This window comes from Leucoraja erinacea, chromosome 4, assembly GCF_028641065.1.
Source record: "Leucoraja erinacea ecotype New England chromosome 4, Leri_hhj_1, whole genome shotgun sequence".
In the NCBI taxonomy this organism is placed as follows: Eukaryota; Metazoa; Chordata; class Chondrichthyes; order Rajiformes; family Rajidae; genus Leucoraja; species Leucoraja erinaceus.
In genome coordinates this window covers 2037305-2065115 of record NC_073380.1, presented here as the reverse complement: position 1 = coordinate 2065115, position 27811 = coordinate 2037305, and the positions used below count along the sequence as shown (strand labels likewise).

General features: G+C 45.8%; 1 protein-coding gene across 3 annotated transcripts in view; it reads left to right on the top strand.

The window, feature by feature from the left end:
- itga9 (integrin, alpha 9) overlaps nucleotides 1-27811 on the top strand; it is a 369220-nt gene that overhangs the window by 118578 nt on the left and 222831 nt on the right. For all 3 annotated transcript variants that reach the window (XM_055633502.1, XM_055633503.1, XM_055633504.1), the window contains exons 14-15: nucleotides 11881-12035; nucleotides 25157-25314. In XM_055633502.1, the coding sequence (XP_055489477.1) occupies nucleotides 11881-12035; nucleotides 25157-25314 (313 nt within the window). The remainder of the gene's footprint in view (nucleotides 1-11880; nucleotides 12036-25156; nucleotides 25315-27811) is intronic.

Sequence of the window (27811 nt, the reverse complement as noted above, 5' to 3'; positions counted from 1 at the left end):
ACAACACGTGAAAGATTGAGTAGGGTTTTGACTTCCCTCACTAAAGGAAGCGTATATCTGTTTAGTGCCAAGTGTCAAAAGTAAAAAATGCATCAGAAATGAACCAGAAATCCTTACTTGCTGCAGATTTACAGACACATCAGCCACGACAGATACAATAAATTGTATAATAAATTACTTCTTCTAAGTAAACTAGAGGGGGTAGAATAAAGATAGTGTATCTCATCCCAATTTTTTAGGATAGGAGGGCAGCCACTGAGAAGGGTTTTAGTATATATTTTTGAGTTTAGAAATATGAAAGGTAACCTTATTAAAACATCTAAAGCTGTCAGGGTTAATGAGGCAGCTGCTTTTACTTTTGCTGGAAAGGAACAAAGGTTCTCAGAGGAACAGATTGGCTCTGTGGACTGAGATAGAAATAAATTCTTTAAACAAAGATTGTGAACTTATGAAATTCTTTATCCTAGACACTCTGTGGGGGGTTTATATTCAAGAGTGGCCACAAGCTAATTAAGAGATAAAGATAAAGTGGAAATGGAGAAATGTACTTATGACCCTATTCAATGATGGCCTGCTCTATTCCCCTCATGATCTTGTATACAGTTTGGCACGGTGGCGCCGTGGTAGAGTTGCTGCCTTAGTGTGCCAGAGACTCTGGTTTGATCCTGTCTGAATGGATTTTGTACGCTCTCCCCGTGACCTGCATTGGTTTTTCTCCTGGTGCTCTAGTTTCCTCCAAAGACGTACAGGTTTGTAAATTGTCCCTAGTGTGTGTAGGATAGTGATAGTGTATGAGGATCGCTGGTCGGCGCGGACTCGGTTGGCAGAAGGGCCTGTTTCCGCGCTTTATCTCTAAACTAAACAAACTAAATCCTTTATAAGGTCACCCCTCATCATCCTGCGCTCCAAGGAATAAAGTCCTAGCCTGCTCAACCTCTCCCTTTAACTCAGGCCCTTGATGCTTGGCAACATCTTCTCTGCACCTTTTCCAGCTTAACATCTTTCCTATATAATGACCAAGAGGTTAAAAATCTGAAAATGGCAAGTTTTGATCAGAGATATAACCATATAACCATATAACAATTACAGCACGGAAACAGGCCATGTCGACCCTTCTAGTCCGTGCCGAACACGTATTCTCCCCTAGTCCCATACACCTGCGTTCAGACCATAACCCTCCATACCTTTCCCGTCCATATAACTATCCAATTTATTTTTAAATGATAAAAACGAACCTGCCTCCACCACCTCACTGGAAGCTCATTCCACACAGCCACCACTCTCTGAGTAAAGAAGTTCCCCCTCATGTTACCCCTAAACTTCTGTCCCTTAATTCTCAGAGTCATGTCCCCTTGTTTGAATCTTCCCTACTCTCAGTGGGAAAAGCTTATCCACGTCAACTCTGTCTATCCCTCTCATCATTTTAAAGACCTCTATCAAGTCCCCCCTTAACCTTCTGCGCTCCAAAGAATAAAGCCCTAACTTGTTCAACCTTTCTCTGTAACTTAGTTGCTGAAACCCAGGCAACATTCTAGTAAATATCCTCTGTACTCTCTCTATTTTGTTGACATCCTTCCTATAATTAGGCGACCAAAATTGTACACCATACTCCAGAATTGGCCTCACCAATGCCTTGTACAATTTTAACATTACATCCCAACTTCTATTCTCAATGCTCTGATTTATAAAGGCCAGCACACCAAAAGCTTTCTTTACCACCCTATCTGCATGAGATTCCACTTTCAGGGAACTGTGCACAGTTATTCCCAGATCCCTCTGTTCACCTGCATTCTTCAATTCCCTACTATTTACCATGTACGTCCTAGAGCAAAATTAGATTAGATTAGAGCAAAATTGTTCCCGGTAGCAGATGCTTCAAAGACCAAGGGGCACAAATTTAAAAGTTTGGAAATATGAAACAGGCGATGTGAGAAATAAACATTTTATAGAGTCATACAGCATGGAAATAGGTGCATCGGCCCAGCTTGTCCATGCCAACCAAGGTGCCCTTTATATACTAATCTCACCTGCCTGCGTTTGGCCCATATCTCTCCAAACCTTTCCAATGTCCAATGTCTTTTAAATGTTGTTATAGTTTCTGCCTCAACTGCCTTCTCCTGCAGCTTATTCCATTTACCTACCACCCACTGTGTGTAAAAAGCTACCTCTCATTATATCTAAAAAGCTACCTCTATTATATCTGTCCCCTCACACAGACTTATATCTTCTGGTACTTGATTCTCTTACTCTAGGTAAAAGACTCTATGCATCTACCCTATATATTCCCCTCATGATCTTATACACCTCTATACATTCCCCTCTCATTCTCCTTCACTCCAAGGAATTCAGCCCTAGCCTGCCCAACGTCTCCCAATAGCTCAGGCCCTCAAATCCGGGCAACATCGTCGTAAATCTTCTCTGTCGGCTTTCCAGCTTAACAATATTTTTCCTACAACAGGGTGATCAAAACTGAACACAATACTCCAACTGTGGCCTCATCAGTGCCTTGTACAGCTGTAACAGAACATTCCAACTTCTATACTTAAAACACTGACTAATGAAGGCCAATGTGCCGAAAGCCTTCTTGACCACCTTATCTACCTGTGGCACCGCTTTCAAGGAACTATCTACCTGCAGTCCTAGATCCCTCCGCTGTATAACACTCTTCAGAGTCCTGCCCTGTGAAAGTCCTGCCCTGGTTAGACTTCCCAAAATGCAACATCTCACATGTTATCAACATTAAACACCATTAACCACTCCTCTGCCCACCTTCCCGACTGATCAAGACCTGCTGTAACCTTTGATAACCATCTTCACTATCTACAATCCAACTCACTTTTGTGTCATCTGCAAACTTACGGGCCTGTCCCACTTAGGCGACTTTTTAGGCGACTGCAGGAGACTAAGCAGTCGCTACATGGTCGCCACATGTTCACAGGTGGTTGCCGGGGAGTCGCCTTCATGGTCGTGAGGAGTTCCCGCATTTTGGGAACTAGTCGCGGCCTCATTAAGGTCGTCGCGAATTTTTCAACGTTGAAAATTAGCAGCGACTAGAATGAAGCCGCCACGAAGAGTAGCGAGAATTCTCGAGCTGTAGGTGGGTTGCCAGGAGGTCCTAGTGGGTTGCCAGGAGGTCGTAGGTTCTCGTGGGTTGGAGCCGGTGTTGACCGGTGATTTTCTATTGCTCTTTGGGGAAAAAAATGTAAGCAGTAGTTTTCAGAACCAAGGATAACAGACCGATAATGTTAATATCTGCCGAGCTTCACAGCCGTGTATCTCTGGCTTCTTAAAAGTTGTCTCCACTCCTTCTCCCCCTCTCCCCCCTCTTTTAAAGGACTTACTATACACTGTGCTTTAGCCCTCTTAATTACAGCACTAACCTTTCTGTTCATCGTGATGTCACCTTGGCTTTGCACTGTGAATTTCACTCAAGACTGCGCTCCCCCTGCTTGCCCTGTCCCCCGCCTGCATAACGGGCTGGTGAAGGAAGTGATGTGTGTGTGTGTGTGTCCCACTCTGACAGTCGCCGTTCCATTTGCCGGTTTTTCAGGCGACTGCCGGCAACTTGACAGTCGCTGGCAGTCCCCTGAAAAATTGCCTAAGTGGGACAGGCCCATTACTAATCATGCCCTGTACATTCTCATGCAAATCATTAATATAAACTGCAAACATCAATTGCCACAGCAGCAATCCTTCAGAAACACCTAGTCACGGGCCTCCAGTCCGAAAGACAACCTTTCCCGTAACCCTCTGCTTCATTCCATGAAGCCAAATTTCTATCCAGTCCGCTAGCCCTCCTTGGATCCCATGCAATTGAACCTTCCAGAGCAGCCTACCATGTGGAACCTTATCAAATGCCTTATAGAAATTCATGTAGACAACATCTACAGCTCTTCCCTCATCAGCCATTTTAGTTACATCGTCAAAGAAACAGCCCACTGAGTCCATATGTAAGTATCACCAGGTTTTCGCCCCATTTTCAAAGTCCAAACTGCAGCTGGCCATCAAGGCCTGTTCACCATTACTTCCATCTGGATCACTGACAAACTGCTGTCCCTCTCCTCGCCCGGACACCTTCTGCCTTTCGTGCCCTTTCAGCGTCTCCCGCAGAAGGTAAGACCCCTGGTTATTCTTACTGGCCCCTTGTCTAATGTTTTCCCGCCATTGCCGACTCCCTCCACCCTCTTCTCTGGTTCTCCAGTCCTCGGGGATGAGCAGGAGATGGGCTCAGCGGCTTCCCCACCAGGCAGGTTCCTGCTTCCGCGGCGGGCAAGCCCGGCCCACTGCAGGCCCCGTGCCATAAACCTCAACACAATCTTTCTCTAAACAGCCACTTGCCTCCCACACAGTGGCAAAACAAACGCCTCCTCATCTGAAAAGCCACCTTTTAAATAGTCTCTGCTGCTCTTCCTGCTTTCTGGGTTTAGTTTAGAGAACTGCGTGGAAACATGCGCTTTGGCCCACTGAGTCCGTGCCGACCAATGATCATTCATACACTAGTTCTATCCTACACACTAGGGACAATTTACAGAAGCTGATTAACCTACAAAACAGTATGTCTTTGTGGTCACAGGGAGAACCATGCAGTCACAGGGAGACCGTAATCAGGATTGAACCTCGGTCTCTGGTGCTCTAAGGCTGCAACTCTGCTGCTGCGCCACTGTGCTAGCCCAGCCACTGTGCCACCATTACCACTGTCACTGTGCCACCGCTACCACTGTGTCACTACCACCACTACCACTATACCACCCCTACCACTATACCACCCCTACCACTGTGTCACTACCACCACTACCACTGTCACTGTGCCACCACTACCACTGTCACTGTGCCACCACTACCACTGTGTCACTACCACCACTACCACTGTCACTGTGCCACCACTACCACTGTCACTGTGCCACCCCTACCACTGTGCCACCCCTACCACTGTGCCACCCCTACCACTGTGCCACCCTTACCACTGTGTCACTACCACCCCTACCACTGTACCACCCCTACCACTGTGTCACTACCACCCCTACCACTGTGTCACTACCACCCCTACCACTGTGTCACTACCACCCCTATCACTGTGTCACTGCCCCACCTCTACCGCTGTGTCACTACCACCCCTACCACTGTGTCACTACCACGCCTACCACTGTGTCACTACCACCCCTACCACTGTACCACCCCTACCACTGTGTCACTACCACCCCTACCACTGTGCCACCCCTACCACTGTGTCACTACCACCCCTACCACTGTACCACCCCTACTACTGTGCCACCCCTACCACTGTGCCCCCACCACCCCTACCACTGTGCCACCCCCTAGCACTGTGTCACCCCTACCACTGTGTCACCCCTACCACTGTGTCACTATCACCCCTGCCATGTGCCACTACCACCCCTACCACTGTGTCACCCCTACCACCCCTACCACTGTGTCACTACCACCCCTACCACTGTGTCACTACCACCCCTACCACTGTGTCACTACCACCCCTACCACTGTGTCACTACCACCCCTACCACTGTGTCACTGCCACCCTACCACTGTGCCACCCCTACCACTGTGCCACCCCTACCACTGTGTCACTACCACCCCTACCACTGTGTCACTGTCCTGCCACCCCTACCACTGTGTCACTGTACCACCCCTACCACTGTACCACCCCTACCACTGTACCACCCCTACCACTGTACCACCCCTACCATTGCAACACTGTACCACCATGGTCTCACTGTAACAAAATCAAACTTAATTCTCTGAAATGTAAGTTGAATGTTTTGAGTGCTTCCACTGAGTCAAGCTGAGGACTAAATCAGGACTAACAGTTGTGAATCCAATATTATTAATTGATTACAGGCACTCCTTGACTTCCATGATGGGCGAGATATGTAAACTCGCACCTGACATAAACAATTCACAATAGATGATCGCGTTTCCTGAATGACCTGTGTCATGGCAATGGGAGGATGGTAAGTTAGAAGAGGAGGCCAAGGACCCACAAACCTGTTGACATCGATGGCACAGTGGTGGAGAGAGTAAAAAAACTTCAAATTCCTGAAGATCTGTCGAAGGCGGCTAAATGTTGAATATTCTTCAGTGTTCTACACAACTATAATGAGTTTGGTGCCATCAATGCAAAATTCTTCCTGCATCCCTATATCTTTTCAGTGAGGTGGTCATGTTTTTTTGAAAAGAAACACTGGGTAGAGAGTTTACAATAATAGCTTAATGTGAACCAATACTTTGTATAAATAAAACGACTAAGACCTGAGCAGTGGTTCTTCAATGTATGCTGCCAAGAGAAATAGTCAGATTGCCAAATGATTTCGATACTTTAAGATCCTCCAAAGATTTGGCCCATTTCTCTTGCTGCGGTATTTGTTTTTGGGATGATGTATTGCCAAAATCTACAGACCTGACCTGATAGGCATGACTCTGCTGCAGGCAGGCAGACCACAGCCTGTTGCATTACCTGTACCAAGCAGCTGGTGTGATGGTGGAGCTGTAAACGTGAAAGTTATGTGTATAGCAGAGTTCAGCTCAAGAGCATGCAATGCTGCCAGCAGGCACAAGGTCTAAGTAAGCATTTAGTCTCCTCAGTAAAGATGCAATGGAGGGGTAAGACAGATCAAAGTCAAAGTCAATGTAGCCTTTATTGTTATTCAGACCTTTCGGTCTGAACGAAATTTCATTGTTTTGCAGTCATACATATAATAAAAATGACAAAAACACACAATAAACACAAATTTAACATCCACCACAGTGAGTTCACCAGGCACCTCCTCACTGTGATGGAAGGCAAAAATCTTAAAGTCCTTGTCTCTTCCCTCCTTGATCTCCCTCTGCACCGAGGCGATCCAGGCTTCGGATGTTGTGACCCTGCCGGGTGATGGTAAGTAAGTCAGTCTCGCAGCTGAATCCAAGCGCCGCGAACGGGCCGGTTCAAACTCCGCGGCCCGGGGCGGTCGAAGCTGCCGAAGCTGCCACCCTCCAGTCCAGCGGACGCAGCTGTTGTTGCGGGAGCTCCGGAAAACAGGTCACCAACCTGTGACCTGCGAGCTCCCGACGATGTCGTCCAAACTCCGAGATCGGGCCGCCGCTGCCGCCGGAAAGCCACAGCTCGGAGGTCGGGTCGCCGCTGCCGTCGGAACGCCACAGCTCCGAGGTCGGGCCGCCGCTGCCGTCGGAAAGCCACTGCTCTGAGGTCGGGTCGCCACTGCCGCTGCCGTCAGAACGCCACTGCTCCGAGGTCGGGTCGCTGCTGCTGCTGCCGCCAGAACGCCACAGCTCGGAGGTCGGGTTGCCGCTGCCGCCAGAACGCCACAGCTCCGAGGTCGGGTCGCCGCTGCCGCTGGAACGCTGCCCCAGCTCCGAAGCCGCCAGCTCCGCTATTAGGCCTCGCGCAGTTGGAGACGGAGACGGAGGATACGACAAGAAAAGTCGCATCCCCCTGAAGGAAGAGACCAAAAACTCGTTTCTCCCCACCCACACACATACACAACATAATAAAACCAAAAATGAACTAAAACAGGACAAAAGAACAAACAAAAAAAGAAAAAACAAACGGACTGCAGGCGAGCCGCAGCTGCTAAGGCAGCGCCGCCATCTTCAAGATTGCACTTCCTCTGATACTGTAATGCCATAAAACTGCAATATTCTGCTTTCTCGTATTTCTCTCTTTGCTTTACCTGCTGCACTATGTGGCTGGACTGTACATATGACGGCATGATTTGACAGGTTAGCATACAAAGGTTTACACTGTATCTTGGTACATATGACGATAATAAACCAATATTAATATCAATGACTTACCGGCTGGAGATAATTCCTGTTATTCCGTTGTGGATTGCGTGGTATGGCGTTGCAAAGATAGCACTGGTTTCTCTCAACTCCAACATCACAGGTTTGATCCTGACCTCGTCTGTGTAACTTTGCAGATTTTCACCAAGTTCTCTAGTTTCCTCCCCATCCCAAATGTTTGCTCGTCGGTAGGTAAATTAGACTCGACAAGCTGAATGGCCGCTTTCAATGTTGACAACAACAAATAATAACCCCACAAGCATTTGTAGTTCAAAGCCTATTTGTAGGTTGTAGTGTCTAATAGTCTGATAGTTGTTGAGAAGGATCTGGTCTCTGATCTCTGATGATGCTGACTGGCATTTTGAGGCATCAATTCCTATAGGTCCCTTCGATGATGGGCAGGTCAGTACCTGTGATGGAATGGGCATTGTTCACCATTTTTTATAATCTCATTGGTAGGTGTTTAAGTTGCTGAACCAGGCCATGATGCAACCAGTCAACATGCTCTCTACTGTACACCTGTAGAAGTACAAGAGAGTTTTGTCGTATTACAAGTCTCCTCAGTTTTCTAAGTAGATGCGTTGATGGGCTTTCTTCATGAATGCATCGTTCGATCAGCTGAGAAGGTTATTGGTTGCAACCTTCCCCCCCATCGACGAACTGTACACTGCAAGGGCCAGGAAGTGAGCGGGTACGATCATCTCTGACCCCTCTCACCCTGGCCACAAACTCTTTGAAGCACTTCCCTCTGGAAGACGACTCCGGACTGTCAAAACCGCCACAGCCAGACATGAAAACAACTTTTTTCCACGAGCAGTAGCTGTACTCAACAGCCAAAAGTGTGTAGCCTCCATTTGCTCTGGTATTTTATTTAATTCTTCACATGTTTAAATTATAATATTTTATTTTTAATTGTCTTCTGTATATTGTGTTGTTACTTGCGTGCAAAGCACCAAGGCAAATTCCTTATGTATACATACTTGGCTAATAAAATGTATTTAATTCAATTCAATTCAATTCAATGTGCTGGGTCCAGGACAGATCCTTGGTGATATGCACACTCAGCAATTTGAAGTTTTTTACTCTCTCCACCACTGTCCCGGAAATGAAGACAGGTTTGTGGATCCTTGGCCTTCCTCTTCTAAAGTCTACAATCAGTTCCTTGGTTTTACTGACATTGCGAGCGTTTGTTGTACCGGCACAGTTTGGTCAGTTGATTGATCTCACTCCTATACCCTGACACATTGGCATTTGGAATTTGTCTGAAAAAGGTGGTGATTTTGTGCTGTAAAACTATATATTTGGCTTTTACACCAACTTAACCAACCATCCGGGAGTTTCCCAAACAGAAGCCTTGGATTAACCAGGAGGTCTGCATTCTTCAGAGAACCAGATCTTAGACATTCATATCTGTTGACCGATTCATGCAATAAGTTCAGATATGACCATGATAACGCCATCAAAAAGGCTAAAGGGGTCTTTCGTTCTAAACCAGAGGATGAGACGGGTGTTCGGTAACTGTGGCAGGGCTTGCACGCCACCACTTCCCACAAGGCCAAATCAGGGGGTAGCTCAAACGACAGTGAAGCATCATGCATGGGCTTAATGCGTTCTGAGCACGTCTTGATAGGAAGAACGTTATGCCTTCCCGGGCCTCCATCTCTGTCATAAAGGCCAACATCTGAAGATCCTTCAGGGAGGCGAACTCTGAAAGCGTCTGGACCTGATGGCATAGCTGGTTGTGTTCTCAAACTTGTGCAAACCAACTGGCTAGAATTTTTGTGGAAAATGTCAACATCTTACTATTGAGATCGGAGGATCCCACCTGCTAAGGAAGGGCATCAATAATACTGTTGTCCAAGATGTGTAAGGCTGCCTCAGTGACTACCAACCAGTGACACACATCCATGGTGGTGAAATACTTTGAGAAGTTGGTTATGGCACATATCAACTCTTACCTCAACAAGAAACTGGATACACTACAATTTACCTACCACCACAACAGGTCAACAGAGAATGCGGTCTTGCTGGCTCTCCACTCTGCACTGTGCCACTCGGAACAATAATAAAACATACGACAGGCCACTGTGCATAGACGACAGTTTGACATTCAACACCATCATCCCCTCCAACCTGGTTATAAGCTCACTGATCTGAGTCTCTGTGCACCCCAATGCAATTGGATCCTTGACTTCCTGATTAACAGAACGCAATCAGTAAAAATTGGCAGCAACACTTCTTCCTTGATAACCATCAGCACCCCAAGGCTGTGTGCCCAGGCCCATACTCTACTCACTCTACACCCAAGACTGTGTAGCTGAACACATTTCCAATTCCATCTTCAAATTCGCTGACGACATCATCATTGTTGGACGAAAAACAGATGACGATGAGTCAGATTATAGGAGGGTGACCAATTTGAATGATCTGAGCGAATGGTGCCACAAAGCCATACAATGTGGAAATGGACACTTTGTCCCAACTTGGCCACACCAACCAACATGTCCCATCTACACTAGTCCCATTTGCCTGCATTTGGCCCATATCCCTCCAAACCTGTCCTATCCATGTACCTGTCTAAATGTTTCTTAAACAATGCGATTGTACCTGCCTCAACTACCTCTTCCGGCAGCTTGTTCCATTCACCCACCACCCTTTGTGTGAAAAGGTTACCCCTCAGGTTCCTTTTGAATTTTTCCCCGAAACAACAAACTTGCTGTCAATGCAAGTAAAACCACAAACCTATATTCAATGGTACAGTGGTGGAGAGAGTAAAATACATCCGGTTCCTGGACGTGCATGTCTCTGAAGATCTCTCCTGGATCCAGCGCATTTATGCAATCAGAAAAAAAAGTCCATCAATGCCTCTGTTTCCTTAGAAGACTGAGGAGATTTGGTATGTCAGCGAATACTCTCTTGAATTTCCATTGGTGTGCAATAGAGAGCATATATGTAGACTGGTTGCATAAATGCCTTGTTCAGCAATTTGAACACCCAGGAATGGAGAAGATTGCAAAAAGTGGTGAACTCTGGTGAACTGGCGTCCCCACCATCGAAGAGATCCACGGGAGCCACTGCCTCAAAAAGGCAGCCAGCATCATCAAAGATCAGCTTTGAGAGGTGCTGCACCTCGGCAGGACAAATCAAATAGGACGTACATGGTAAATTGGTGAGACCAAATCTGGAGTATGGTGTACAATTTTGGTCGCCCAATTATAGGAAGGATGTCAACAAAATAGAGAGAGTACAGAGGAGATTTACTAAAATGTTGCCTGGGTTTCAACAACTAAGTTACAGAGATAGGTTGAATAAGTTAGGTCTTTATTTTCTGGAGCGCAGAAGGTTAAGGGGGGACTTGATAGAGGTCTTTAAAATGATGAGAGGGATAGACAGAGTTGATGTGGACAAGCTTTTCCCTTTGAGAATAGGGAAGATTCAAACAAGAGGGCATGACTTCAGAATTAAGGGACAGAAGTTTAGGGGTAACATGAGGGGGACCTTCTTTACTCAGAGAGTGGTAGCGGTGTGGAATGAGCTTCCAGTGGAAGTGGTGGAGGCAGGTTCGCTGGTATCATTTAAAAATAAATTGGATAGGCATATGGATGAGAAGGGAATGGAGGGTTATGGTATGAGTGCAGGCAGGTGGGACTAAGGGAAAATAATTGTTCGGCACGGACTTGTAGGGCCGAGATGGCCTGTTTCCGTGCTGTAATTGTTATATGTTATATGTTCTTCCCACCAACCATCAGACTATTAAACACTCCAACCTCCAAATAAGCTCTGAACTACATCACATTGTTTTTGTCTTTCCGCTATTATAGTTTGTTTTTTGTTACATACAAACTATTTTTTGTTATTTATTATCACATATCACATATTATTATTGCATATCTGTTGTGCTTCTGCTGCAAGTAAGAATTTCATTGTTCTGATTTGGGACATGACAATAAAACACCTTTGACTCTAGACTTCTTCTCTGGAATGGGAAATGGGAATGACCCAAGTGGTATTGAAAAGGAAAGTTTCTACTATGATTTATTGATCCAGGTTTGAAAGTATTCTTGTTATATTTTTACTTTACAGAGCTCGTCCAGTTATTACAGTGCAGATTGCTATTCTGCTTCCTGAATCCATTAACATCACAGCTCCACAGTGCCATGATGGCTATCAGCCTGTCAACTGTTTCAATGTTACGACTTGTTTCCGCTTTCATGGCAAGCAGGTCCCAGGTGAAATAGGTAAGTGTCAAATGATGGCTTGTTATGTTTTTAGTGTTCTTTTTAACTCTCACGAACATTTTCTGGGTTAGCTGAACTGTAAATTGACGTAATCATGTATTTACAGGTTCACCAACTTAGAACAGAATCACAAAAATTAGTTTCATTAATATTTCAAAACCATTTACAGGGCCGTGAGAATAAAATACTAGAATACCATTTATCGTCATACAAACAGACATGGTTCATACGAAATTTCGTTCCTGCAGTCATAACATCAAAAAAAAACCAAGACACACAATTAACACAATTTACGTAAACATCCATCGCAGTGAGTCTCCAAACACCTCCTCACTGTGATGGAAGGCAAAAGTCTTGTCTCTCTAGTCTCTTCCCTGTTCTTTATTCTTCACCCGAGGCGACCGGGGCTCCCGATGTTAAAACCCCCGGCGGGCGATGGTAAGTCCCACGGCCGTTAAAGCCGCACCGGGCGATGAAAGGCCCTGCTCCGGGTCTTAATGTTAGGGCCCCCGGCGGGCGATGGTAAGTCCCACGGCCGTTAAAGCCGCACCGGGCGATGTCAGGCCCTGTTCCGGGTCATTTTGACCCCGCAATTCGGGCGGGAGAAGTTGCCGTTGCGGGAGCTCCGAGAAGCAGTCTCCCACCAGGGACCCGCGAGTTCCTGTTGTTCCGAAGCTCCGAAGGCTGGTCGCAGCCATGCGTCACCACAGCTCTCCATGCTCCGAAATCGACGATTGTGAGTCCGCAGGCTCCACGACTGGAGCCCTCAGGCCGCCGATTCCGCGATGTTAGGCCCAACGACAACGGAGACCCGAGAGGGAAAAGGTCGGGTCCCCGTACAGGGAAGAGATTAAAAAGTTTTAAAAAGTCCATCCCCCCCCACATATACACATCTAAAAAATAAAACCAAAAACAGGCAATTAATGGGACAAAAAGGAAGAAAAGACGGACGGACTGCAGTCGAGCCACTGCCACAAGGCGCCACCACACCAACACACTGACCCCTCTTTACAACTGAACCTGAAAGGACATTATCTTATTGTAATAGCTTATGCCCCTGTTCCACTTAGGAAACCTGAACGGAAATCTCTGGAGACTTTGCACCCTGCCCAAGGTTTCCGTGCGGTTCCCGAGGGATTCCCGGAGGTTTTGGTCAGTCTCGCTACCTGCTTCCACTACCTGCAACCTCCGGAAACCACCTGCAACCTCCGGGAACTGCACGGATACCTTGGGTGGGGCGCGAAGTCTCCAGAGGTTTCCGTTCTGGTTTCCTAAGTGGGATAGGGGCATAACTATCAATGAGCTGATTAGGAATTGCATTTTTAAAAAAAAGTAGTTGTTGGCCAGAATGAAACAACTTTTGGGCAATTAATTGAGCTAGAGTTTTAATGGGAACCCTTTTATTCCTTTCACTGTGTTAATGTTTAAATAGTTTTTGAACAAGTTGGAATACTTTCCACTTGGCGTGTGTCTGGTATAAATACAGTGCTGTTTTAAGGCTTATTTTTAGTGGATCAACATAAGCCAAAAATAACACAAGGTGGTAAGTAATGCCTTATTGCAATGCAATGATTATTTTAAATGCCTTATCCTGGATTCTCTTACCGAGTAATTGGTCCAACCCTATCCAGTCGTTTATCTTTATCAATCAAATCATTTATTTCAAGCGATACTGTTCAGCAGTAATTGGTGCCTGATGGGAAATAATTGAGGCAGATGATTTATTGGCAAATTTGAAACCAATACAGTACATTGGCCACTTCTCCATCATCAACAATAAAATAGAAGGAGGTGGAGCGGCTGTTCAGAAAAGAGAAAAGCTGGAAATCTCCAGGACTGGACATTGTTTCCCCCTCTACTGTCAAGCTCTGTGCCGAACAACTGGCACCAGTCTACACAGACATTTTCAACCAGTCCCTGTAAACCTGTACTGGCCCTGCCTGCTTTAAAGTCTCCACTATTGTCCCTGTGCCCAAAAAGGCAAGGATTACTGGTCTTAATGACTACAGGCCTGTGCACTGACCTCTGTAGTGATGAAGACCCTTGAAAGGCGAGTGCTGGCCAAGCTGAAAAATATCACAAACCCCCTGCTGGGCCCTCTGCAGTTTGCATATTGGGCCAATTGATCTGTGGATGATGCAGTCAACCTGGGCCTGCACTTCATCCTCCAGAACCTAGACCACCAGGGGATCTATACGAGGAATTTGTTTGTGGATTTTAGTTCTGCATTCAACACCATTGTGCCAGAGCTACTACACTTCAAACTTTCCGAGTTGACTGTGCCTGAACACCTCTGTCGGTGGATCACCAGCTTCCTGGCAGACAGGAAGCAGCATGTGAGGCTGGGAAAGCACATCTCGGACCCGCAAACCCTCAGCACAGGAGCGCCGCAAGGCTGCGTACTCTTTCCTCTTCTTGACTCTCTCTACACCAACGACTCCACTGCGTACCTTTCCTCACTGACTCTGTTAAGTTTCTCAAGTTTGCGGATGACACAACCCTGATTGGACGGATCCAGGATGGGGAGGAATCAGCCTAAAGACAGGAAGTGACACAGCTGGTGTCCAGGTGCCATCACAACAACCTGGAGCTCAATGCTCTTAAGACAGTGGAATTGATCGTAGACTTTAGGAGAGCTCGCCCTCCCCTCACCCCACTCACCATCAACAACATCACAGTCACATCTGTGGAGTCCATTAAGTTCCTGGGAACCATCATCTCCAAGGACCTTAAATGGGGGACCACCATCAACTCCGCAGTCAAAAAGGCACAACAGAGGATGTACTTCCTGCGGCAACTGAGGAAGCACAATCTGCCACAGGCAATGATGGTCCAATTCTAAACGGCCATTGTAGAGTCTGTTCTCACCTTCTCCATCATGGTCTGGTTTGGCTCGGCCACCAAGGACGACATCCGGAGGCTACAGCGAATCGTCTGATCAACTGAGAAAGTTATTGGCTGCAACCTTCCCTCCATTGATGAACTGTACACTGCAAGGGCCAGGAAGCGAGCGGGCAAGATCATCTCTGACCCCTCTCACCCTGGCCACAAACTCTTTGACTGTCAAAGCTGCCATGCGACAGCCTGACATAAAAACAGCTTTTTTTCCATGAGTAGTAGCTCTACACAGTAACCAAAAAAGTGTAGCCTCCTTTTGCTCTGGTATTTTATTTAATTCACATGATTAATCGATAATGTTTTATTATTAATGTTTAATGTTTTATGTATCATTGCTAACTGTCACTGTATGTCACGTTGTCACTTGCGGGCAGAGCACCAAGGCAAATTCCTTGTATGGGAATACTTGGCCAATAAACTTATTCATTCATTCATAAAAACTAAAATATTACCTTGGTGGATCAGCGATTTGCACAGCACTTTCTTCCTTTAGTTTGATCCTTGCATGTTTACTGTTTTGGTTATCATGCATGATCTGGAAAATGCTTGAAACCTGGTGATTTATTCCATCCTGTCGCACTGAGAAGTGATTATAATCTCAAAGATGCATCAGGGATGGCAGTGACCACACCGGAACTCTCAGTAGGGTGAACTCGCGTGAAATGTTTTATATACTGTAACAGAGTCCAGGACCACATGGGGCACTGTCCCTCGTTGGCAGCGAGCATGTGCGGTGGGACTCACAATCTTAGGCTTGTCCCGGCAACTGTCCTGGTCTTGAAGGAGCAGAAGTGGCGATTTCAGGTTTCTCCCTGCAGTTCACCATTGCTTTGCGATGAGGCGCGAGCAATTACTGGCTTATCCTGGTGGCTCAGCTCTGGGCTCGAAGAGGTAGTGCTGCCGGCCTCTGAGTTATCCTGGCAGCTCAGTCCTGGCCTCTGTGTGGAGGTGCAGTCCCTCATTGCTGGTGGGCAGGAAGAGGCACTGGCATCACAAGCGTGATGGCGTATTGACGCATGGTGTTTCCTCAAGTGTCGCAACATTTTTTTTTGTCGCTGCTGGATTTTGAAATGTTCAAAATTTTTTGGTGACTCTGATACGCCAGTCAATGATGCCGGCAGTCGCCGAAAAAAATCGCCAAGTGTGACAGGCCCTTTAGAACAGTAGATTTGGCCATAAGCAGATATTTTAGAAGAGGAGAATTAAAATGACAGGAACAATCACCCAGTCTGCTTTCACTTTCTCCAAAAGGAGTGTACATTTCAGATCCTTGAGTGTTTTTATTATTCAGTGCCTTATGGCTGAACTGTACCTTATCTTAAGTTAACCACATTGTTTACTTATCCCCAAACAGTTTTCAATCGACCATGCATAAGCACAAGAATTCCACATTTCCACAACCCTTTGAAGAAATGCATCATGATGTTTTTGCTGAATTGTTTTCGTTTGACTTTAAACTTATTACTCCCTTCATGTCCCCAATATCACACGTTGTTTCTCTGTGCCTTATCAGTTATTTGGAATTTAGAAGAATGAGAATTATCCTTTGGGGGGCAGAACAGGGGAGTGAAAGTGTCTTGAAAGAAGGGACAAAATTATGAAGTTAAGAAGTCGGCCATATAAAGTACTAAATGGGCGGTGGGCGGTGAACGAACCAGGGCTGGGCTCCGTCTGCCACCCATCAGGGCATACATGGACGACATGACAACACTAACCACTACTGCAGCATGTGCACCAAGCGGCTACTTGGAAAGCTGCAGGAGAACATCAAGTGGGCCCGAATGAAAATCAAACCAAGTAAATCTTGAAGCATCTCCATAGTCAAGGGGGTGCTTAGAGATACAAGGTTCTGCATCAGTGATGACCCAATACCAACAGTGTCTGAGCAGCCAGTTAAAAGCCTGGGCAGATGGTACAACGCAAGTCTCAAGGACAAAGAGCAGGTGCAACAACTAAGGCAAGAAATTGTCAATGGCCTGGAGAACATCAATCTGACCATACTGCCTGGGAAACTGAAGCTCTGGTGCCTACAGTTTGGACTCCTTCCTCGGACAATGTGGCCACTGACCGTTTATGAAGCCCCAATAACAACTGTGGAGAAGATGGAGCGAACCATAACTTCATACGCGAAGAAATGGCTCGGGGTCCCAAGATGTCTAACTAACATCGCCCTTTATGGCAAAGGGGTCCTGGAACTACCTCTCACTAGTCTAACAGAGGAATACAAGTGTTCTAAAGTAAGATTCCAGATGACACTGAGGGACTCTAGAGACAAGACCATCAGTGCTGTTGTGCCGCCCCTAGTAACTGGCCGGAAGTGGACACCATCTGATGCAGTACAGCAAGCTTCATCAGCCCTGAGGCACAAAGACATCGTGGGGCAAGTCCAGCAGGGAAGAGGAGGCTTTGGCCTTACGACAAGTAAACCAACTTGGCGAAAGGCCACAACATCAGAGCGGAGGACATTGGTGGTCGAGGAGGTGCGGCGACAGGAGGAGGCCGCAAGAAGTGCAAAGGCGGTCTGGTCTCTCTTGCCAAACAGGGGCAATGGATGCAGTGGGAAGGTGTGGAGCGGAGGAAGATCAGCTGGAAAGAACTATGGGAAATGGAAGCAAGCAAGATCAGCGTCATCATCAGAGCGACTTATGACGTGCTTCCATCACCAAAGAACCTCCATCAGTGGTACGGCGAGGATCCAAACTGTGCCCTCTGCCCAACTCCAGCGACCCTCAAACACATCATGGTAGGCTGCAAGACCAGCCTCATGCAGAGGAGATGCACGTGGCGACATAATCAGGTACTAAAAAGCCTGGCATCAGCCCTTGAGAACAGGCGGTGTGCGACCAACTCCTTGCCTCCGAGAGCAAGCAACCCCCCCCGCCTAAGGGCAACAACCTTTGTCCGAGAAGGACAGAAAACATCTAAACATCCTTCCACCAGATCAGAAGAAGGAAACCTATGCAGGCCCCGTGATTGGAGGATGATGGCGGACATCGGCCGATAACTAATTTTTCCACATGAAATTGGTTCCACCAACCTCAGGCCAGACTTGGTGTTCTGGTCCCCTTCACAGAAGACTGCTTACATCATAGAGCTCACAGTTCCATGGGAGAACTCTGTTGAGGAGGCCTATGAGCGTAAGAAGCTGCGCTACGCAGAGCTTGCAGCAGAGGCAACGCAGCGTGGCTGGAACACCAAAGTCTATCCAGTTGAAGTGGGATGCAGAGGATTTGTTGCATCATCTACCATCAGACTGCTGAAGGAGCTTGGAATCCACGGTCAGGCTCTGCGGAAGACCATAAGATCACTCTCAGAGGCGGCTGAAATAAGCAGCCGGTGGATTTGGCTCAAGCGGAAAGACCCATGCTGTGCCCCAAGTACGTCAGGGTGAATCTTTGGGATGGTTTGACACGGGACACGCGCTGAGGGCTGATCATCCTGCAGCGGGCCGCCCTTGTGGAGGGTGTATAGTGTTAAAAGGCCGAAACACCCAGTGATGCAAGGGTACACTACTGATGATGTGTCCTGTGCCCAACTGTCCTGAAGGTTACACAGGCCAAGATATACGTATCACCCCCCCCCCCCCCACTGATGTTGAGCGTCTACCACTCTCAACAATCAACGAATGTCGTGAAATGCTCCCCACCTATTGGCACAAGGGACTTCTTACCATCTTGTCCTGTGTACTTGATTCTGCAATTTTCTACCCCAGATGTTTATGGGGACAGTTCATTAGGGGGTAATTTAAGAGGTTGGTTATTTTTTTAATAATCAAGGAATTGGGGGTATGGGGAATTGACAAAGAAGAGGAGATAAGGCTTGAGTCGGATAATTTTGAACAGATTGGTTGGATTAGGGGTGAATGCCCTGCTCCTAGCCGTAGGTCCCTACGGGACCCCAGCTATTTACAATATATATTAATGATTTGGACGAGGGAATTGAATGCAACATCTCCAAGTTTGCGGATGACACTAAGCTGGGGGGCAGTGTTAGCTGTGAGGAGGATGCTAGGAGGCTGCAAGATGACTTGGATAGGCTGGGTGAGTGGGTAAATGCATGGCAGATGCAGTATAATGTGGATAAATGTGAGATTATCCACTTTGGTGGCAAAAACAGGAAAGCAGACTATTACCTGAATGGTGGCCGTTTAGGAAAAGGGGAGATGCAGCGAGACCTGGGTGTCATGGTACACCAGTCATTGAAAGTAGGCATGCAGGTGCAGCAGGCAGTGAAGAAAGCGAATGGTATGTTAGCATTCATAAGAAAAGGATTTGAGTATAGGAGCAGGGAGGTTCTACTGCAGTTGTACAGGGTCTTGGTGAGACCACACCTGGAGTATTGCGTACAGTTATGGTCTCCTAATCTGAGGAAGGACATTCTTGCCATAGAGGGAGTACAGAGAAGGTTCACCAGACTGATTCCTGGGATGTCAGGACTTTCATATGAAGAAAGACTGGATATACTCGGCTTGTACTCGCTAGAATTTAGAAGATTGAGGGGGGATCTTATAGAAACTTACAAAATTCTTAAGGGGTTGGACAGACTAGATGCAGGAAGATTGTTCCAGATGTTGGGGAAGTCCAGAACAAGGGGTCACAGTTTAAGGATAAGGGGGAAATCTTTTAGGACCGAGATGGGAAAAACATTTTTCACACAGAGAGTGGTGAATCTCTGGAATTCTCTGCCACAGAAGGTAGTTGAGGTCAGTTCATTGGCTAGATTTAAGAGGGAGTTAGATGTGGCCCTTGTGGCTAAAGGGATCAGGGGGTATGGAGAGAAGGCAGGTACAGGATACTGAGTTGGATGATCAGCCATGATCATATTGAATGGCGGTGCAGGCTCGAAGGGCTGAATGGCCTACTCCTGCACCTAATTTCTATGTTTCTATGAAAGGTTTTACTCCCATATGATTTAAATGGGGACAGTCAGCATGGTTTTGTACATGGCAGGTTTAGTTTTAATTTAATTTAGAGACACAGAACGGAAACGGGCCATTTGGCCCACTGGTTGTGTCTTATGAGCCTAATCAAGTTTTTTGAGGTAACAAAGGTGATTGATGAGGGTAGGGTGGTGGATTTTGTCAACATGGATTTTTGTAAAGCATTTGATAAAGTCCCCCATAATTGACAGATCTGGAAGATTAAGGTGCACCTATGGATGCTTTACTGATCGAAGACAGAGGGTTGTAGTGGAAGGACAATATTCACTGGATTCTCTCACTGTGACCACTGTGTGTATGTTGATCTCTGCTGTTTGCAATATATATAAATGATGTGGACATATAAACATAGGTGGGCTGGTTTGCAGATGACACCAAGATTGCCGGGGTCATGGACTGTGAGGAAAACTGTCAAGGTTTACAACTGGATATAAATCAGCTGCAGAAATGGATGGAGAAATGGCAGGTGGAGTTTAAACTGAGCAAGTCAGAAGGTCAAATGTCTGGGGGAATTATGCAATTAATGCACGTCCCTCAACGGCATTGGTGTATAGAGAGATCTTGGCAACACAAGAAGATAAAGTGGTAAAGGGGACGTAAGGTTTTCTTGCCTTCATAGCTTAAGGCATTCAGCATTAGAATCAGGATGCCATAATGCAGCTTTATAGGATTGCTTTGGCCATATTGGAATATTGCATGCAGTTCTCGTCGAGCAATTACAGGAAAAATGTAGAGGCATTGTAAAGAGTGCAGACAAGGTTAACCAGAATGTAGCCAAGTTTAAGGAGTATTAGCTACAGGGAGAAGTTGGACAGACTTGTATTGTTTTCTCAGAGGTTGTAGGAGACCAGATAGAGGTGTATACAATTATGAGAGGCATATAGAGGGAGATAGAACACTTTTCCCAGGATGAAAAAATCAAATACTAAAGGGTTTAAGAAGGAACTGCAGATGCTGGAAAATCAAAGGTACACAAAAATGCTGGAGAAACTCAGCGGGTGCAGCAGCATCTATGGAGCGAAGGAGAGGGTCTAAACCCTTCTTCAGACACAAAAAGGTATTGCTTTAAGGTGAGAGGGACAAAGTTTAAAGGTTAAACTTAAAGTTTAAAAGAATGCACATGGTATCAGAGAGAAGTTACTAGCATGGATAGCAGAAGGCAACGAGTGGCAATAAAGGGGGCTTTTTCTGGTTGGCTGCCAGTTACTAGTGATGTTCTCCAGGGGTCGGTGTTGGAGCCGCTACTCTTCAAAAGTTTCAAAGGTCTTTTATTGTCACGTACCAATTAAGGTACAGGTGCACAACCTTTTATCCGAAAGCCTTGGGACCAGACACTTGTCGGATTTCGGACATTTTCGGATTTCCGAATGGAAGATTTTTAGCGTAGATTAGGTAGGTAGCGCGGGCGGCTTGAAAAGTCTGGAGCAGCTGCCTCCTCCCCGGAGACCGGGAGAATCATTGCATAAATGTTAGTCAGTTAGTTTGGAGGGATTTTATGTGGTGGTGGTGGTGGAGTAGGGGTGAAGGGGGAAACTTCCTCGGAGACACTCTGAATTTCCTCAATTGCCTGAGGTGGTAAAGGCGCTGCCTTTATACTACAAAAACGGCGAAGAAGGAAGAGACAGACGGACTGTTGGCGAGGCTGCCATTGCTGGCGCCACATTGTATATAAATGATTTGGATGAGGGAATTGAAGGCTTTGTGGCCAAGCTTGCAGATGATATACGAACATAGGTGGAGGGGCAGATTGTGTATACAAAGCATGGACTCTGCAGAAGGACTTGGACAGGTTAGGAGAGTGGGCAAATAAGTGGCAGATGGAATGCAGCATGGCAAATTGTGGAGTCATACATTTTGGTAGTAGGAATAAAGACATAGATTATTTTTGAAATGGGGAGAGAATTCAGAAATTGGAGGTGCAAAGGGACTTGGGAGTGCTGGTACAGGATTTACAAAAAGTTAATTTGCAAGTTGAATCAGTAAAAAGGAAGGCAAATGCAATGCTAGCATCTATTTCAAGAGAACGAGGGTGTAAAAACAGAGATGTAATGCTGAGGCTTTATAAGACACTGGTCAGACCATATTTGGAGTATTGTGGACCCCATAACTGAGGAAAGATGTGCTGGTTTTGGAGAGGGTCCAGACGGGGTTTACGAGAATGATCCCAGGAATGATTGGGTTACCAGATGCTATGCTTTTGACGACACTGGGTCTGTACTCATTTGAGTTTAGAAGGATGAGGGGACACCTCATTTAAATTTAGCGAACAGTGAAATAGAGTGTATGTGGAGAGGATGTTTCCACTAGTGGGAGAGTCTACGAGCAGAGGCCATTGCCTCAGAATAAAAGGACGTATAAATGGAGATGAGGAGGAATTTATTCTGTTAGAGGGTGGTGAATCTGTGGAATTCATTGCCACGGAAGGCTGTGGAGGCCAAGTCGATGGATATTTTTAAGGCGGAGATTGACAGATTCTTGATTAGTATGGGTGTCGGGTTATGGGGAGAAGGCAGAAGAGTGAGTTTGAGAGGGGAAAGATAAACCAGCCGTGATTGAATGGTGGAGTAGTCTTGATGGGCCATTTGCTGCTATAACTTGAACATGAGTGGCATGGTGTCACAGCGGCAGAGTTGCTGCCCAGGGTTCGATCCTGACTATGGTTGTTGTCTTTACGGAGTTTGTACGTTCTCTCCGTGACCTGCGCGGCTTTTCGCTGGGATCTCCGGTTTTGTCCCATACTCCAAAGACATACAGGTTTGTAGGTTAATTGGTTTGGTAAAATTGTTACATGTGTGGATGTGTGTGTAGTGTGCGGGGTGAACGTTGATCATAGAAACATAGAAACATAGAAAATAGATGCAGGAGTAGGCCATTCGGCCCTTCGAGCCTGCACCGCCATTCAATATGATCATGGCTGATCATCCAACTCAGTATCCCGTACCTGCCTTCTCTCCATACCCCCTGATCCCCTTAGCCACAAGGGCCACATCTAACTCCCTCTTAAATATAGCCAATGAACTGGCCTCAACTACCCTCTGTGGCAGAGAGTTCCAGAGATTCACCACTCTCTGTGTGAAAAAAGTTCTTCTCATCTCGGTTTTAAAGGATTTCCCCCTTATCCTTAAGCTGTGACCCCTTGTCCTGGACTTCCCCAACATCGGGAACAATCTTCCTGCATCTAGCCTGTCCAACCCCTTAAGAATTTTATAAGTTTCTTATGATCCCCTCTCAATCTCCTAAATTCTAGAGAGTATAAACCAAGTCTATCCAGTCTTTCTTCATAAGACAGTCCTGACATCCCAGGAATCAGTCTGGTGAACCTTCTCTGCACTCCCTCTCTCGGCGTGGGCTTGGTGGGCTGAAGGGCCTGTTTCCGCGTTGTATCTCCAAACTAAAAAACTAAACTTATGAGATGTGTGGTAGAACTTTTTTACACTGAGGGTGGTGAGGGCCTGGATCGTGTCGCTGAGGTTGGTGGTTGAGGCAGATATCATTATCAGTGTCATAGCAGTGTCATTTAAGAGGCTTTTGGATAGGCATAAGGAATAGGCTTAAGAGAATGGAGTGATATGGATTGTGCCCAGGTAATTAAGAGATGGTCTTGGCATCATGTTCGTCACAGACATTGTGGGGTAAAGGGCCAGCTCTTGTGCTGTGCTGTACTGTTCTATGTTCTACCCTAGTCTATTTCATTCTCCCCATATTCATGTCAACGCTACTCAAATTTTTACCATAATCATACTGGAGTTAATTTAGTCTCACATACCCTCGGGATGTAGGATGAAATGGGAGCACAGGAGAGAACCTGCGTGGTGACTGGATAAACTGCAAGTCAGGATTGAAACGGATTCTCTAGAGCTGCGAACCAGACGTTCTTTTAGGTGTGCCACTATGTTGTTCACAAATAAAGATAATAATGTATAAAAGGAGCATTTGAGAGAGAGAGTATTTGTCCTAATTATCAAGGAATGTCTTTTCCTTTTAATTTATTTTTTCTCTAGGATTTATGCATCTTTGGCAAGGTCAACATTTATTTCCCATGCCAAATTTGCCCTTGAAAATTTAGTGGTGAGTCACCCAGCTGAAGCCCTGCAGTCTAAATGTATTGGGATCAGCTGCTGTGTGTTTCATGTGTGTACTTTGGTGCATTGTGCAAGAGTTGCATGTTTAGAACGGGAGTCACAATTGTTCTCCAGAGTTAAAGATAAAAGTAGATTACAGTACAATGAGTTTACTCTGGCAAGATTTGAGCACTGAGAGACACAAAGTGCATGTTCAGATAGCGAAAGAGCCATCCTGCACTTTAAGAGTGTTTAACTTCTGGGGGCAGGGGCCGATGATATGGGTGTTCAAGCTACCACTTCACGTAAAGGTCTGGGAACTGACTTGGAGCCAACCAGTTGCACACATTCATTCATTCTTGGTGCATTAAGTAGTCCCAAAGCTATCATCCAAAAACCAGATTGGTCTGAAGTGGTGATCTCCATAATAATGAATGACACTGATATGAGGAAATGATGTTTCATCCCATTTGGCGATATCATCAAATTTAGAAACATACCATTTAAAAATTGTTTTTTGTTCAATTTGTAAAAGTGCTTGGTACATGAAAGATCTAACCCCAATATTTCCTTTAAACATCAGTTGTTGCCGACATTTTTACATAGATTTAAGAGTCCGTGTCTGCTTTTCTGAATGAAAATCAAAATTCTGGGTGAAATCAAATTCTAACATTCACTGATGTGATTCTGAAAAGGTGGTTAAAAAAATTGAGTGAAAAATTATTGATTATTGGTAAGAGATGATGGCTCATGTTGGCCAGAGATGGATATGTTTGGAATTGTCTGCCACAGAAGGCAGTGATTCTCTAGAATTCACTGGATGAATTTAAAAGAGAGTTAAATAGAGCTCTTGCGGCTAGCAGAATCCAGGGATATGGGGAGAAGGTGGGCACGGGTTACTGATTGTGGATGATCACAGTGAATGGCAGTGTTGGCTTGAAGGACTGAATGGCCTCCTCCTGCACCTATTTTCTATGTTTCTATGAAAATATGGTTGTGCATACTACATCTGGCCCAGCAAAGTACTTGAACTAACACTATTTGAATAGATCAACACAACTCCATGCACCCAGAGCTATTTAGCCAGAATCCAGCCTTCGTGCACTAGTTCCAACTGGTCACTTTATTTCTGATCTATTGTCTCCTCTCTCAAAATAAGCAGAGTATCATAAGGGTATTACCAGCTGCACCACCTCTCATGATATTTCACGGCTTTATTGCAGAATTGGCTTACAATCTGACAGCGGATGCCGTAAAGAAACAGAAAGGTCTGCAAACCAGAGTTTACATCCAGGCAAGTGATCCAGTCAGCCAGGTCATGGAGAACATCAAGCTGTCCTCCAACAAGGAGAGTTGCAAGCATTACTTCGTCATTGTCAAGGTCAGTCTAACCAATTTTGCTTCATATTGAGATCAATTATGTTCTTCAAAGATCTTATGTTGATCGAGTTAGTTGATTTTTTTTTTGATGGCTAAAAATAAGGGCCACCTAACAGGAATGACAGAATACTTAAAAGCTCAGATGCAAGGACATTATTGACAATCATCTCCGGCTGGTTATCTTGTAGGTGATTATCTCATGAATGGCGTACGCATGGCTGGTTTGCATATGGCCGGTTATACCATGGCTGGTTATACCACGAATCATTGTTCTTTATGACACTTTATTGAACACAAAATGTCTTCAATTGTTGCTCCAGTTGCAGTGACAGACCTTGGTTGTACACACTATCTGAAAGCTGCTAAATTTGAGCACAAAACGGCTTGGTGTTAAAATACTGATTTTATCGGTCTTATCCCAGCTTCCTGCTGTATTTGGAGCTTGATTGATGGCAAAAGCAGTTGATAAACTGACATGTTTTCACTCCTGGCATTCTAGGGGGAATGATCGGGCTAGCATTGGGGGTTTTACCAAGGGAGTAAACAGGCTGGCACAGGGGCAGTGCTGAGGGATTGACTGGGCTTATGTTGAGGCATTGGTAATGGAGTAAATGAGCAGGCTGATGGCACAGCAATACCACATAAATTGCTCGGGCAACCCTTAATTAACATGTTACAACTCATTATGTTTTTGAAACCTAAAGACTGTTGGTTGATATCTTAACCCATGCCTTAAATATTCAGTGCAAAATTAAGACTTGTTTACTTCCTGTATCATCTAGCCCTGCTCCAGTGTTCTTTTTCACCTCAGAGCCCATTCTCTCTCATAGAAACATAGAAAATAGGTGCAGGAAGAGGCCAGCACCGTCATTCATTGTGATCATGGCTGATCGTCCCCAATCAGTCACCCGAGCTTGCCCTCGCCCCATATTCCTTGACTCCACTAGCCCCTAGAGCTCTATCTTACTCTCTCTTAAATCCATCCAGTGATTTATCTGGGTGAAAACGTTTTTTTCTCACCTCAGTCTTAAATGGCCTCCCCTTTATTCTAACACTGTGGCCCCTGGATCTAGACTCACCCAACATTGGGAACATTTTTCCTGCATCTAGCTTGTCCAGTCCTTTTATAATTTTATATGTTTCTATAAGATATCCCCTCATCCTTCCAAACTCCAGTGAATACAAGCCTGGTCTTTTCAATCTTTCCTCATATGACAGTCCCGCCATCCCAGGGATCAATCTCGTGAACCTAATCTCAATCACAAGGATGTCCTTCCTCAAATTAGGAGACCAAAACTGTATACAATACTCCAGATGTTGTCTTACCAGAGCCCTTTAAAAATGCAGAAGAACCTCTTTACTCCTACACTGAAATCTTCTTGTTATGAAGGCCAATATTCCATTAGCTTTCTTCACTGCCTGCTGTACCTGTAAGCCAACTTTCAGTGACCGGTGTACAAGGACGCCCAGGTCTCGCTGCACCTCCCCCTTACCTAACCTAACCGCATTGAGATAATAATCTGATCCCCTTGTTTTTGCCGCCAAAGTGGATAACCTCACATTTATCTATATTCTACTGCATCTGCCATGCATCTGCCCACTCACTCAACCTGTCCAGGCCATCCTGCAACCTCCTAACATCCTCTTCACAGTTCACACTGCCGCCCAGCTTTGTGTCATCTGCAAACTTGCTAGTGTTGCTCTTAATTCCCTCTTGCAAATCATTAATATATATGGTAAACAGTTGCGGCCCCAACACCGAGCCTTGCGGCACTCCACTCGCCACTGCCTGCCATTCTGAAAAGGACCCGTTCACTCCTACTCTTTGCTTCCTGTCTGCCAACCAATTTTCTATCCATTTCAACACCCTACCACTAATACCACGTGCTCTAATTTTAGTCACCACTCCCGTGCGGAACCTTATCAAAGGCTTTCTGAAAGTCTAGATACACTACATCCACTGGCACCCCTTCATCCATTTTACTTGTCACATCCTCAAAAAATTCCAGAAGATTAGTCAAGCATGAGTTCCCTTTCAGAAATCCATGTTGACTTGGACTAATCCTTTTACTGCTATCCAAATGCCCCATTATTACCTCTTTAATAATTGACTCCAGCATCTTTCCCACCACTGAAGTCAGGCTAACTGGTCTGTAATTCCCCGTTTTCTCTCTCGCTTGAAAAGTGGGATAACATTAGCTATCTTCCAATCCACAGGAACTGATCCTGAATCCTCCAAAAGTAAATTCCTACAATCCAGGCAATATAGTAGCGAAAGAGTGTGGAGGGAGGGGGAGAGAGGGGAAATAGTGGGGTGGGAGAGTGGAAGGGCGGAGGGATAGGGACTGTCCATCTGTTCCCCATTCCCTTTCACCCCCAATCCTCTTTCTCTATTCCCACACACGTGATGACGTGCATCGTCACAGGCTGCGGGGGTGGGGGGAAGGGGCTGGGGCTGGGGCTGCTGCAAAGGCATATGTAAATGGATCCATTCCGAT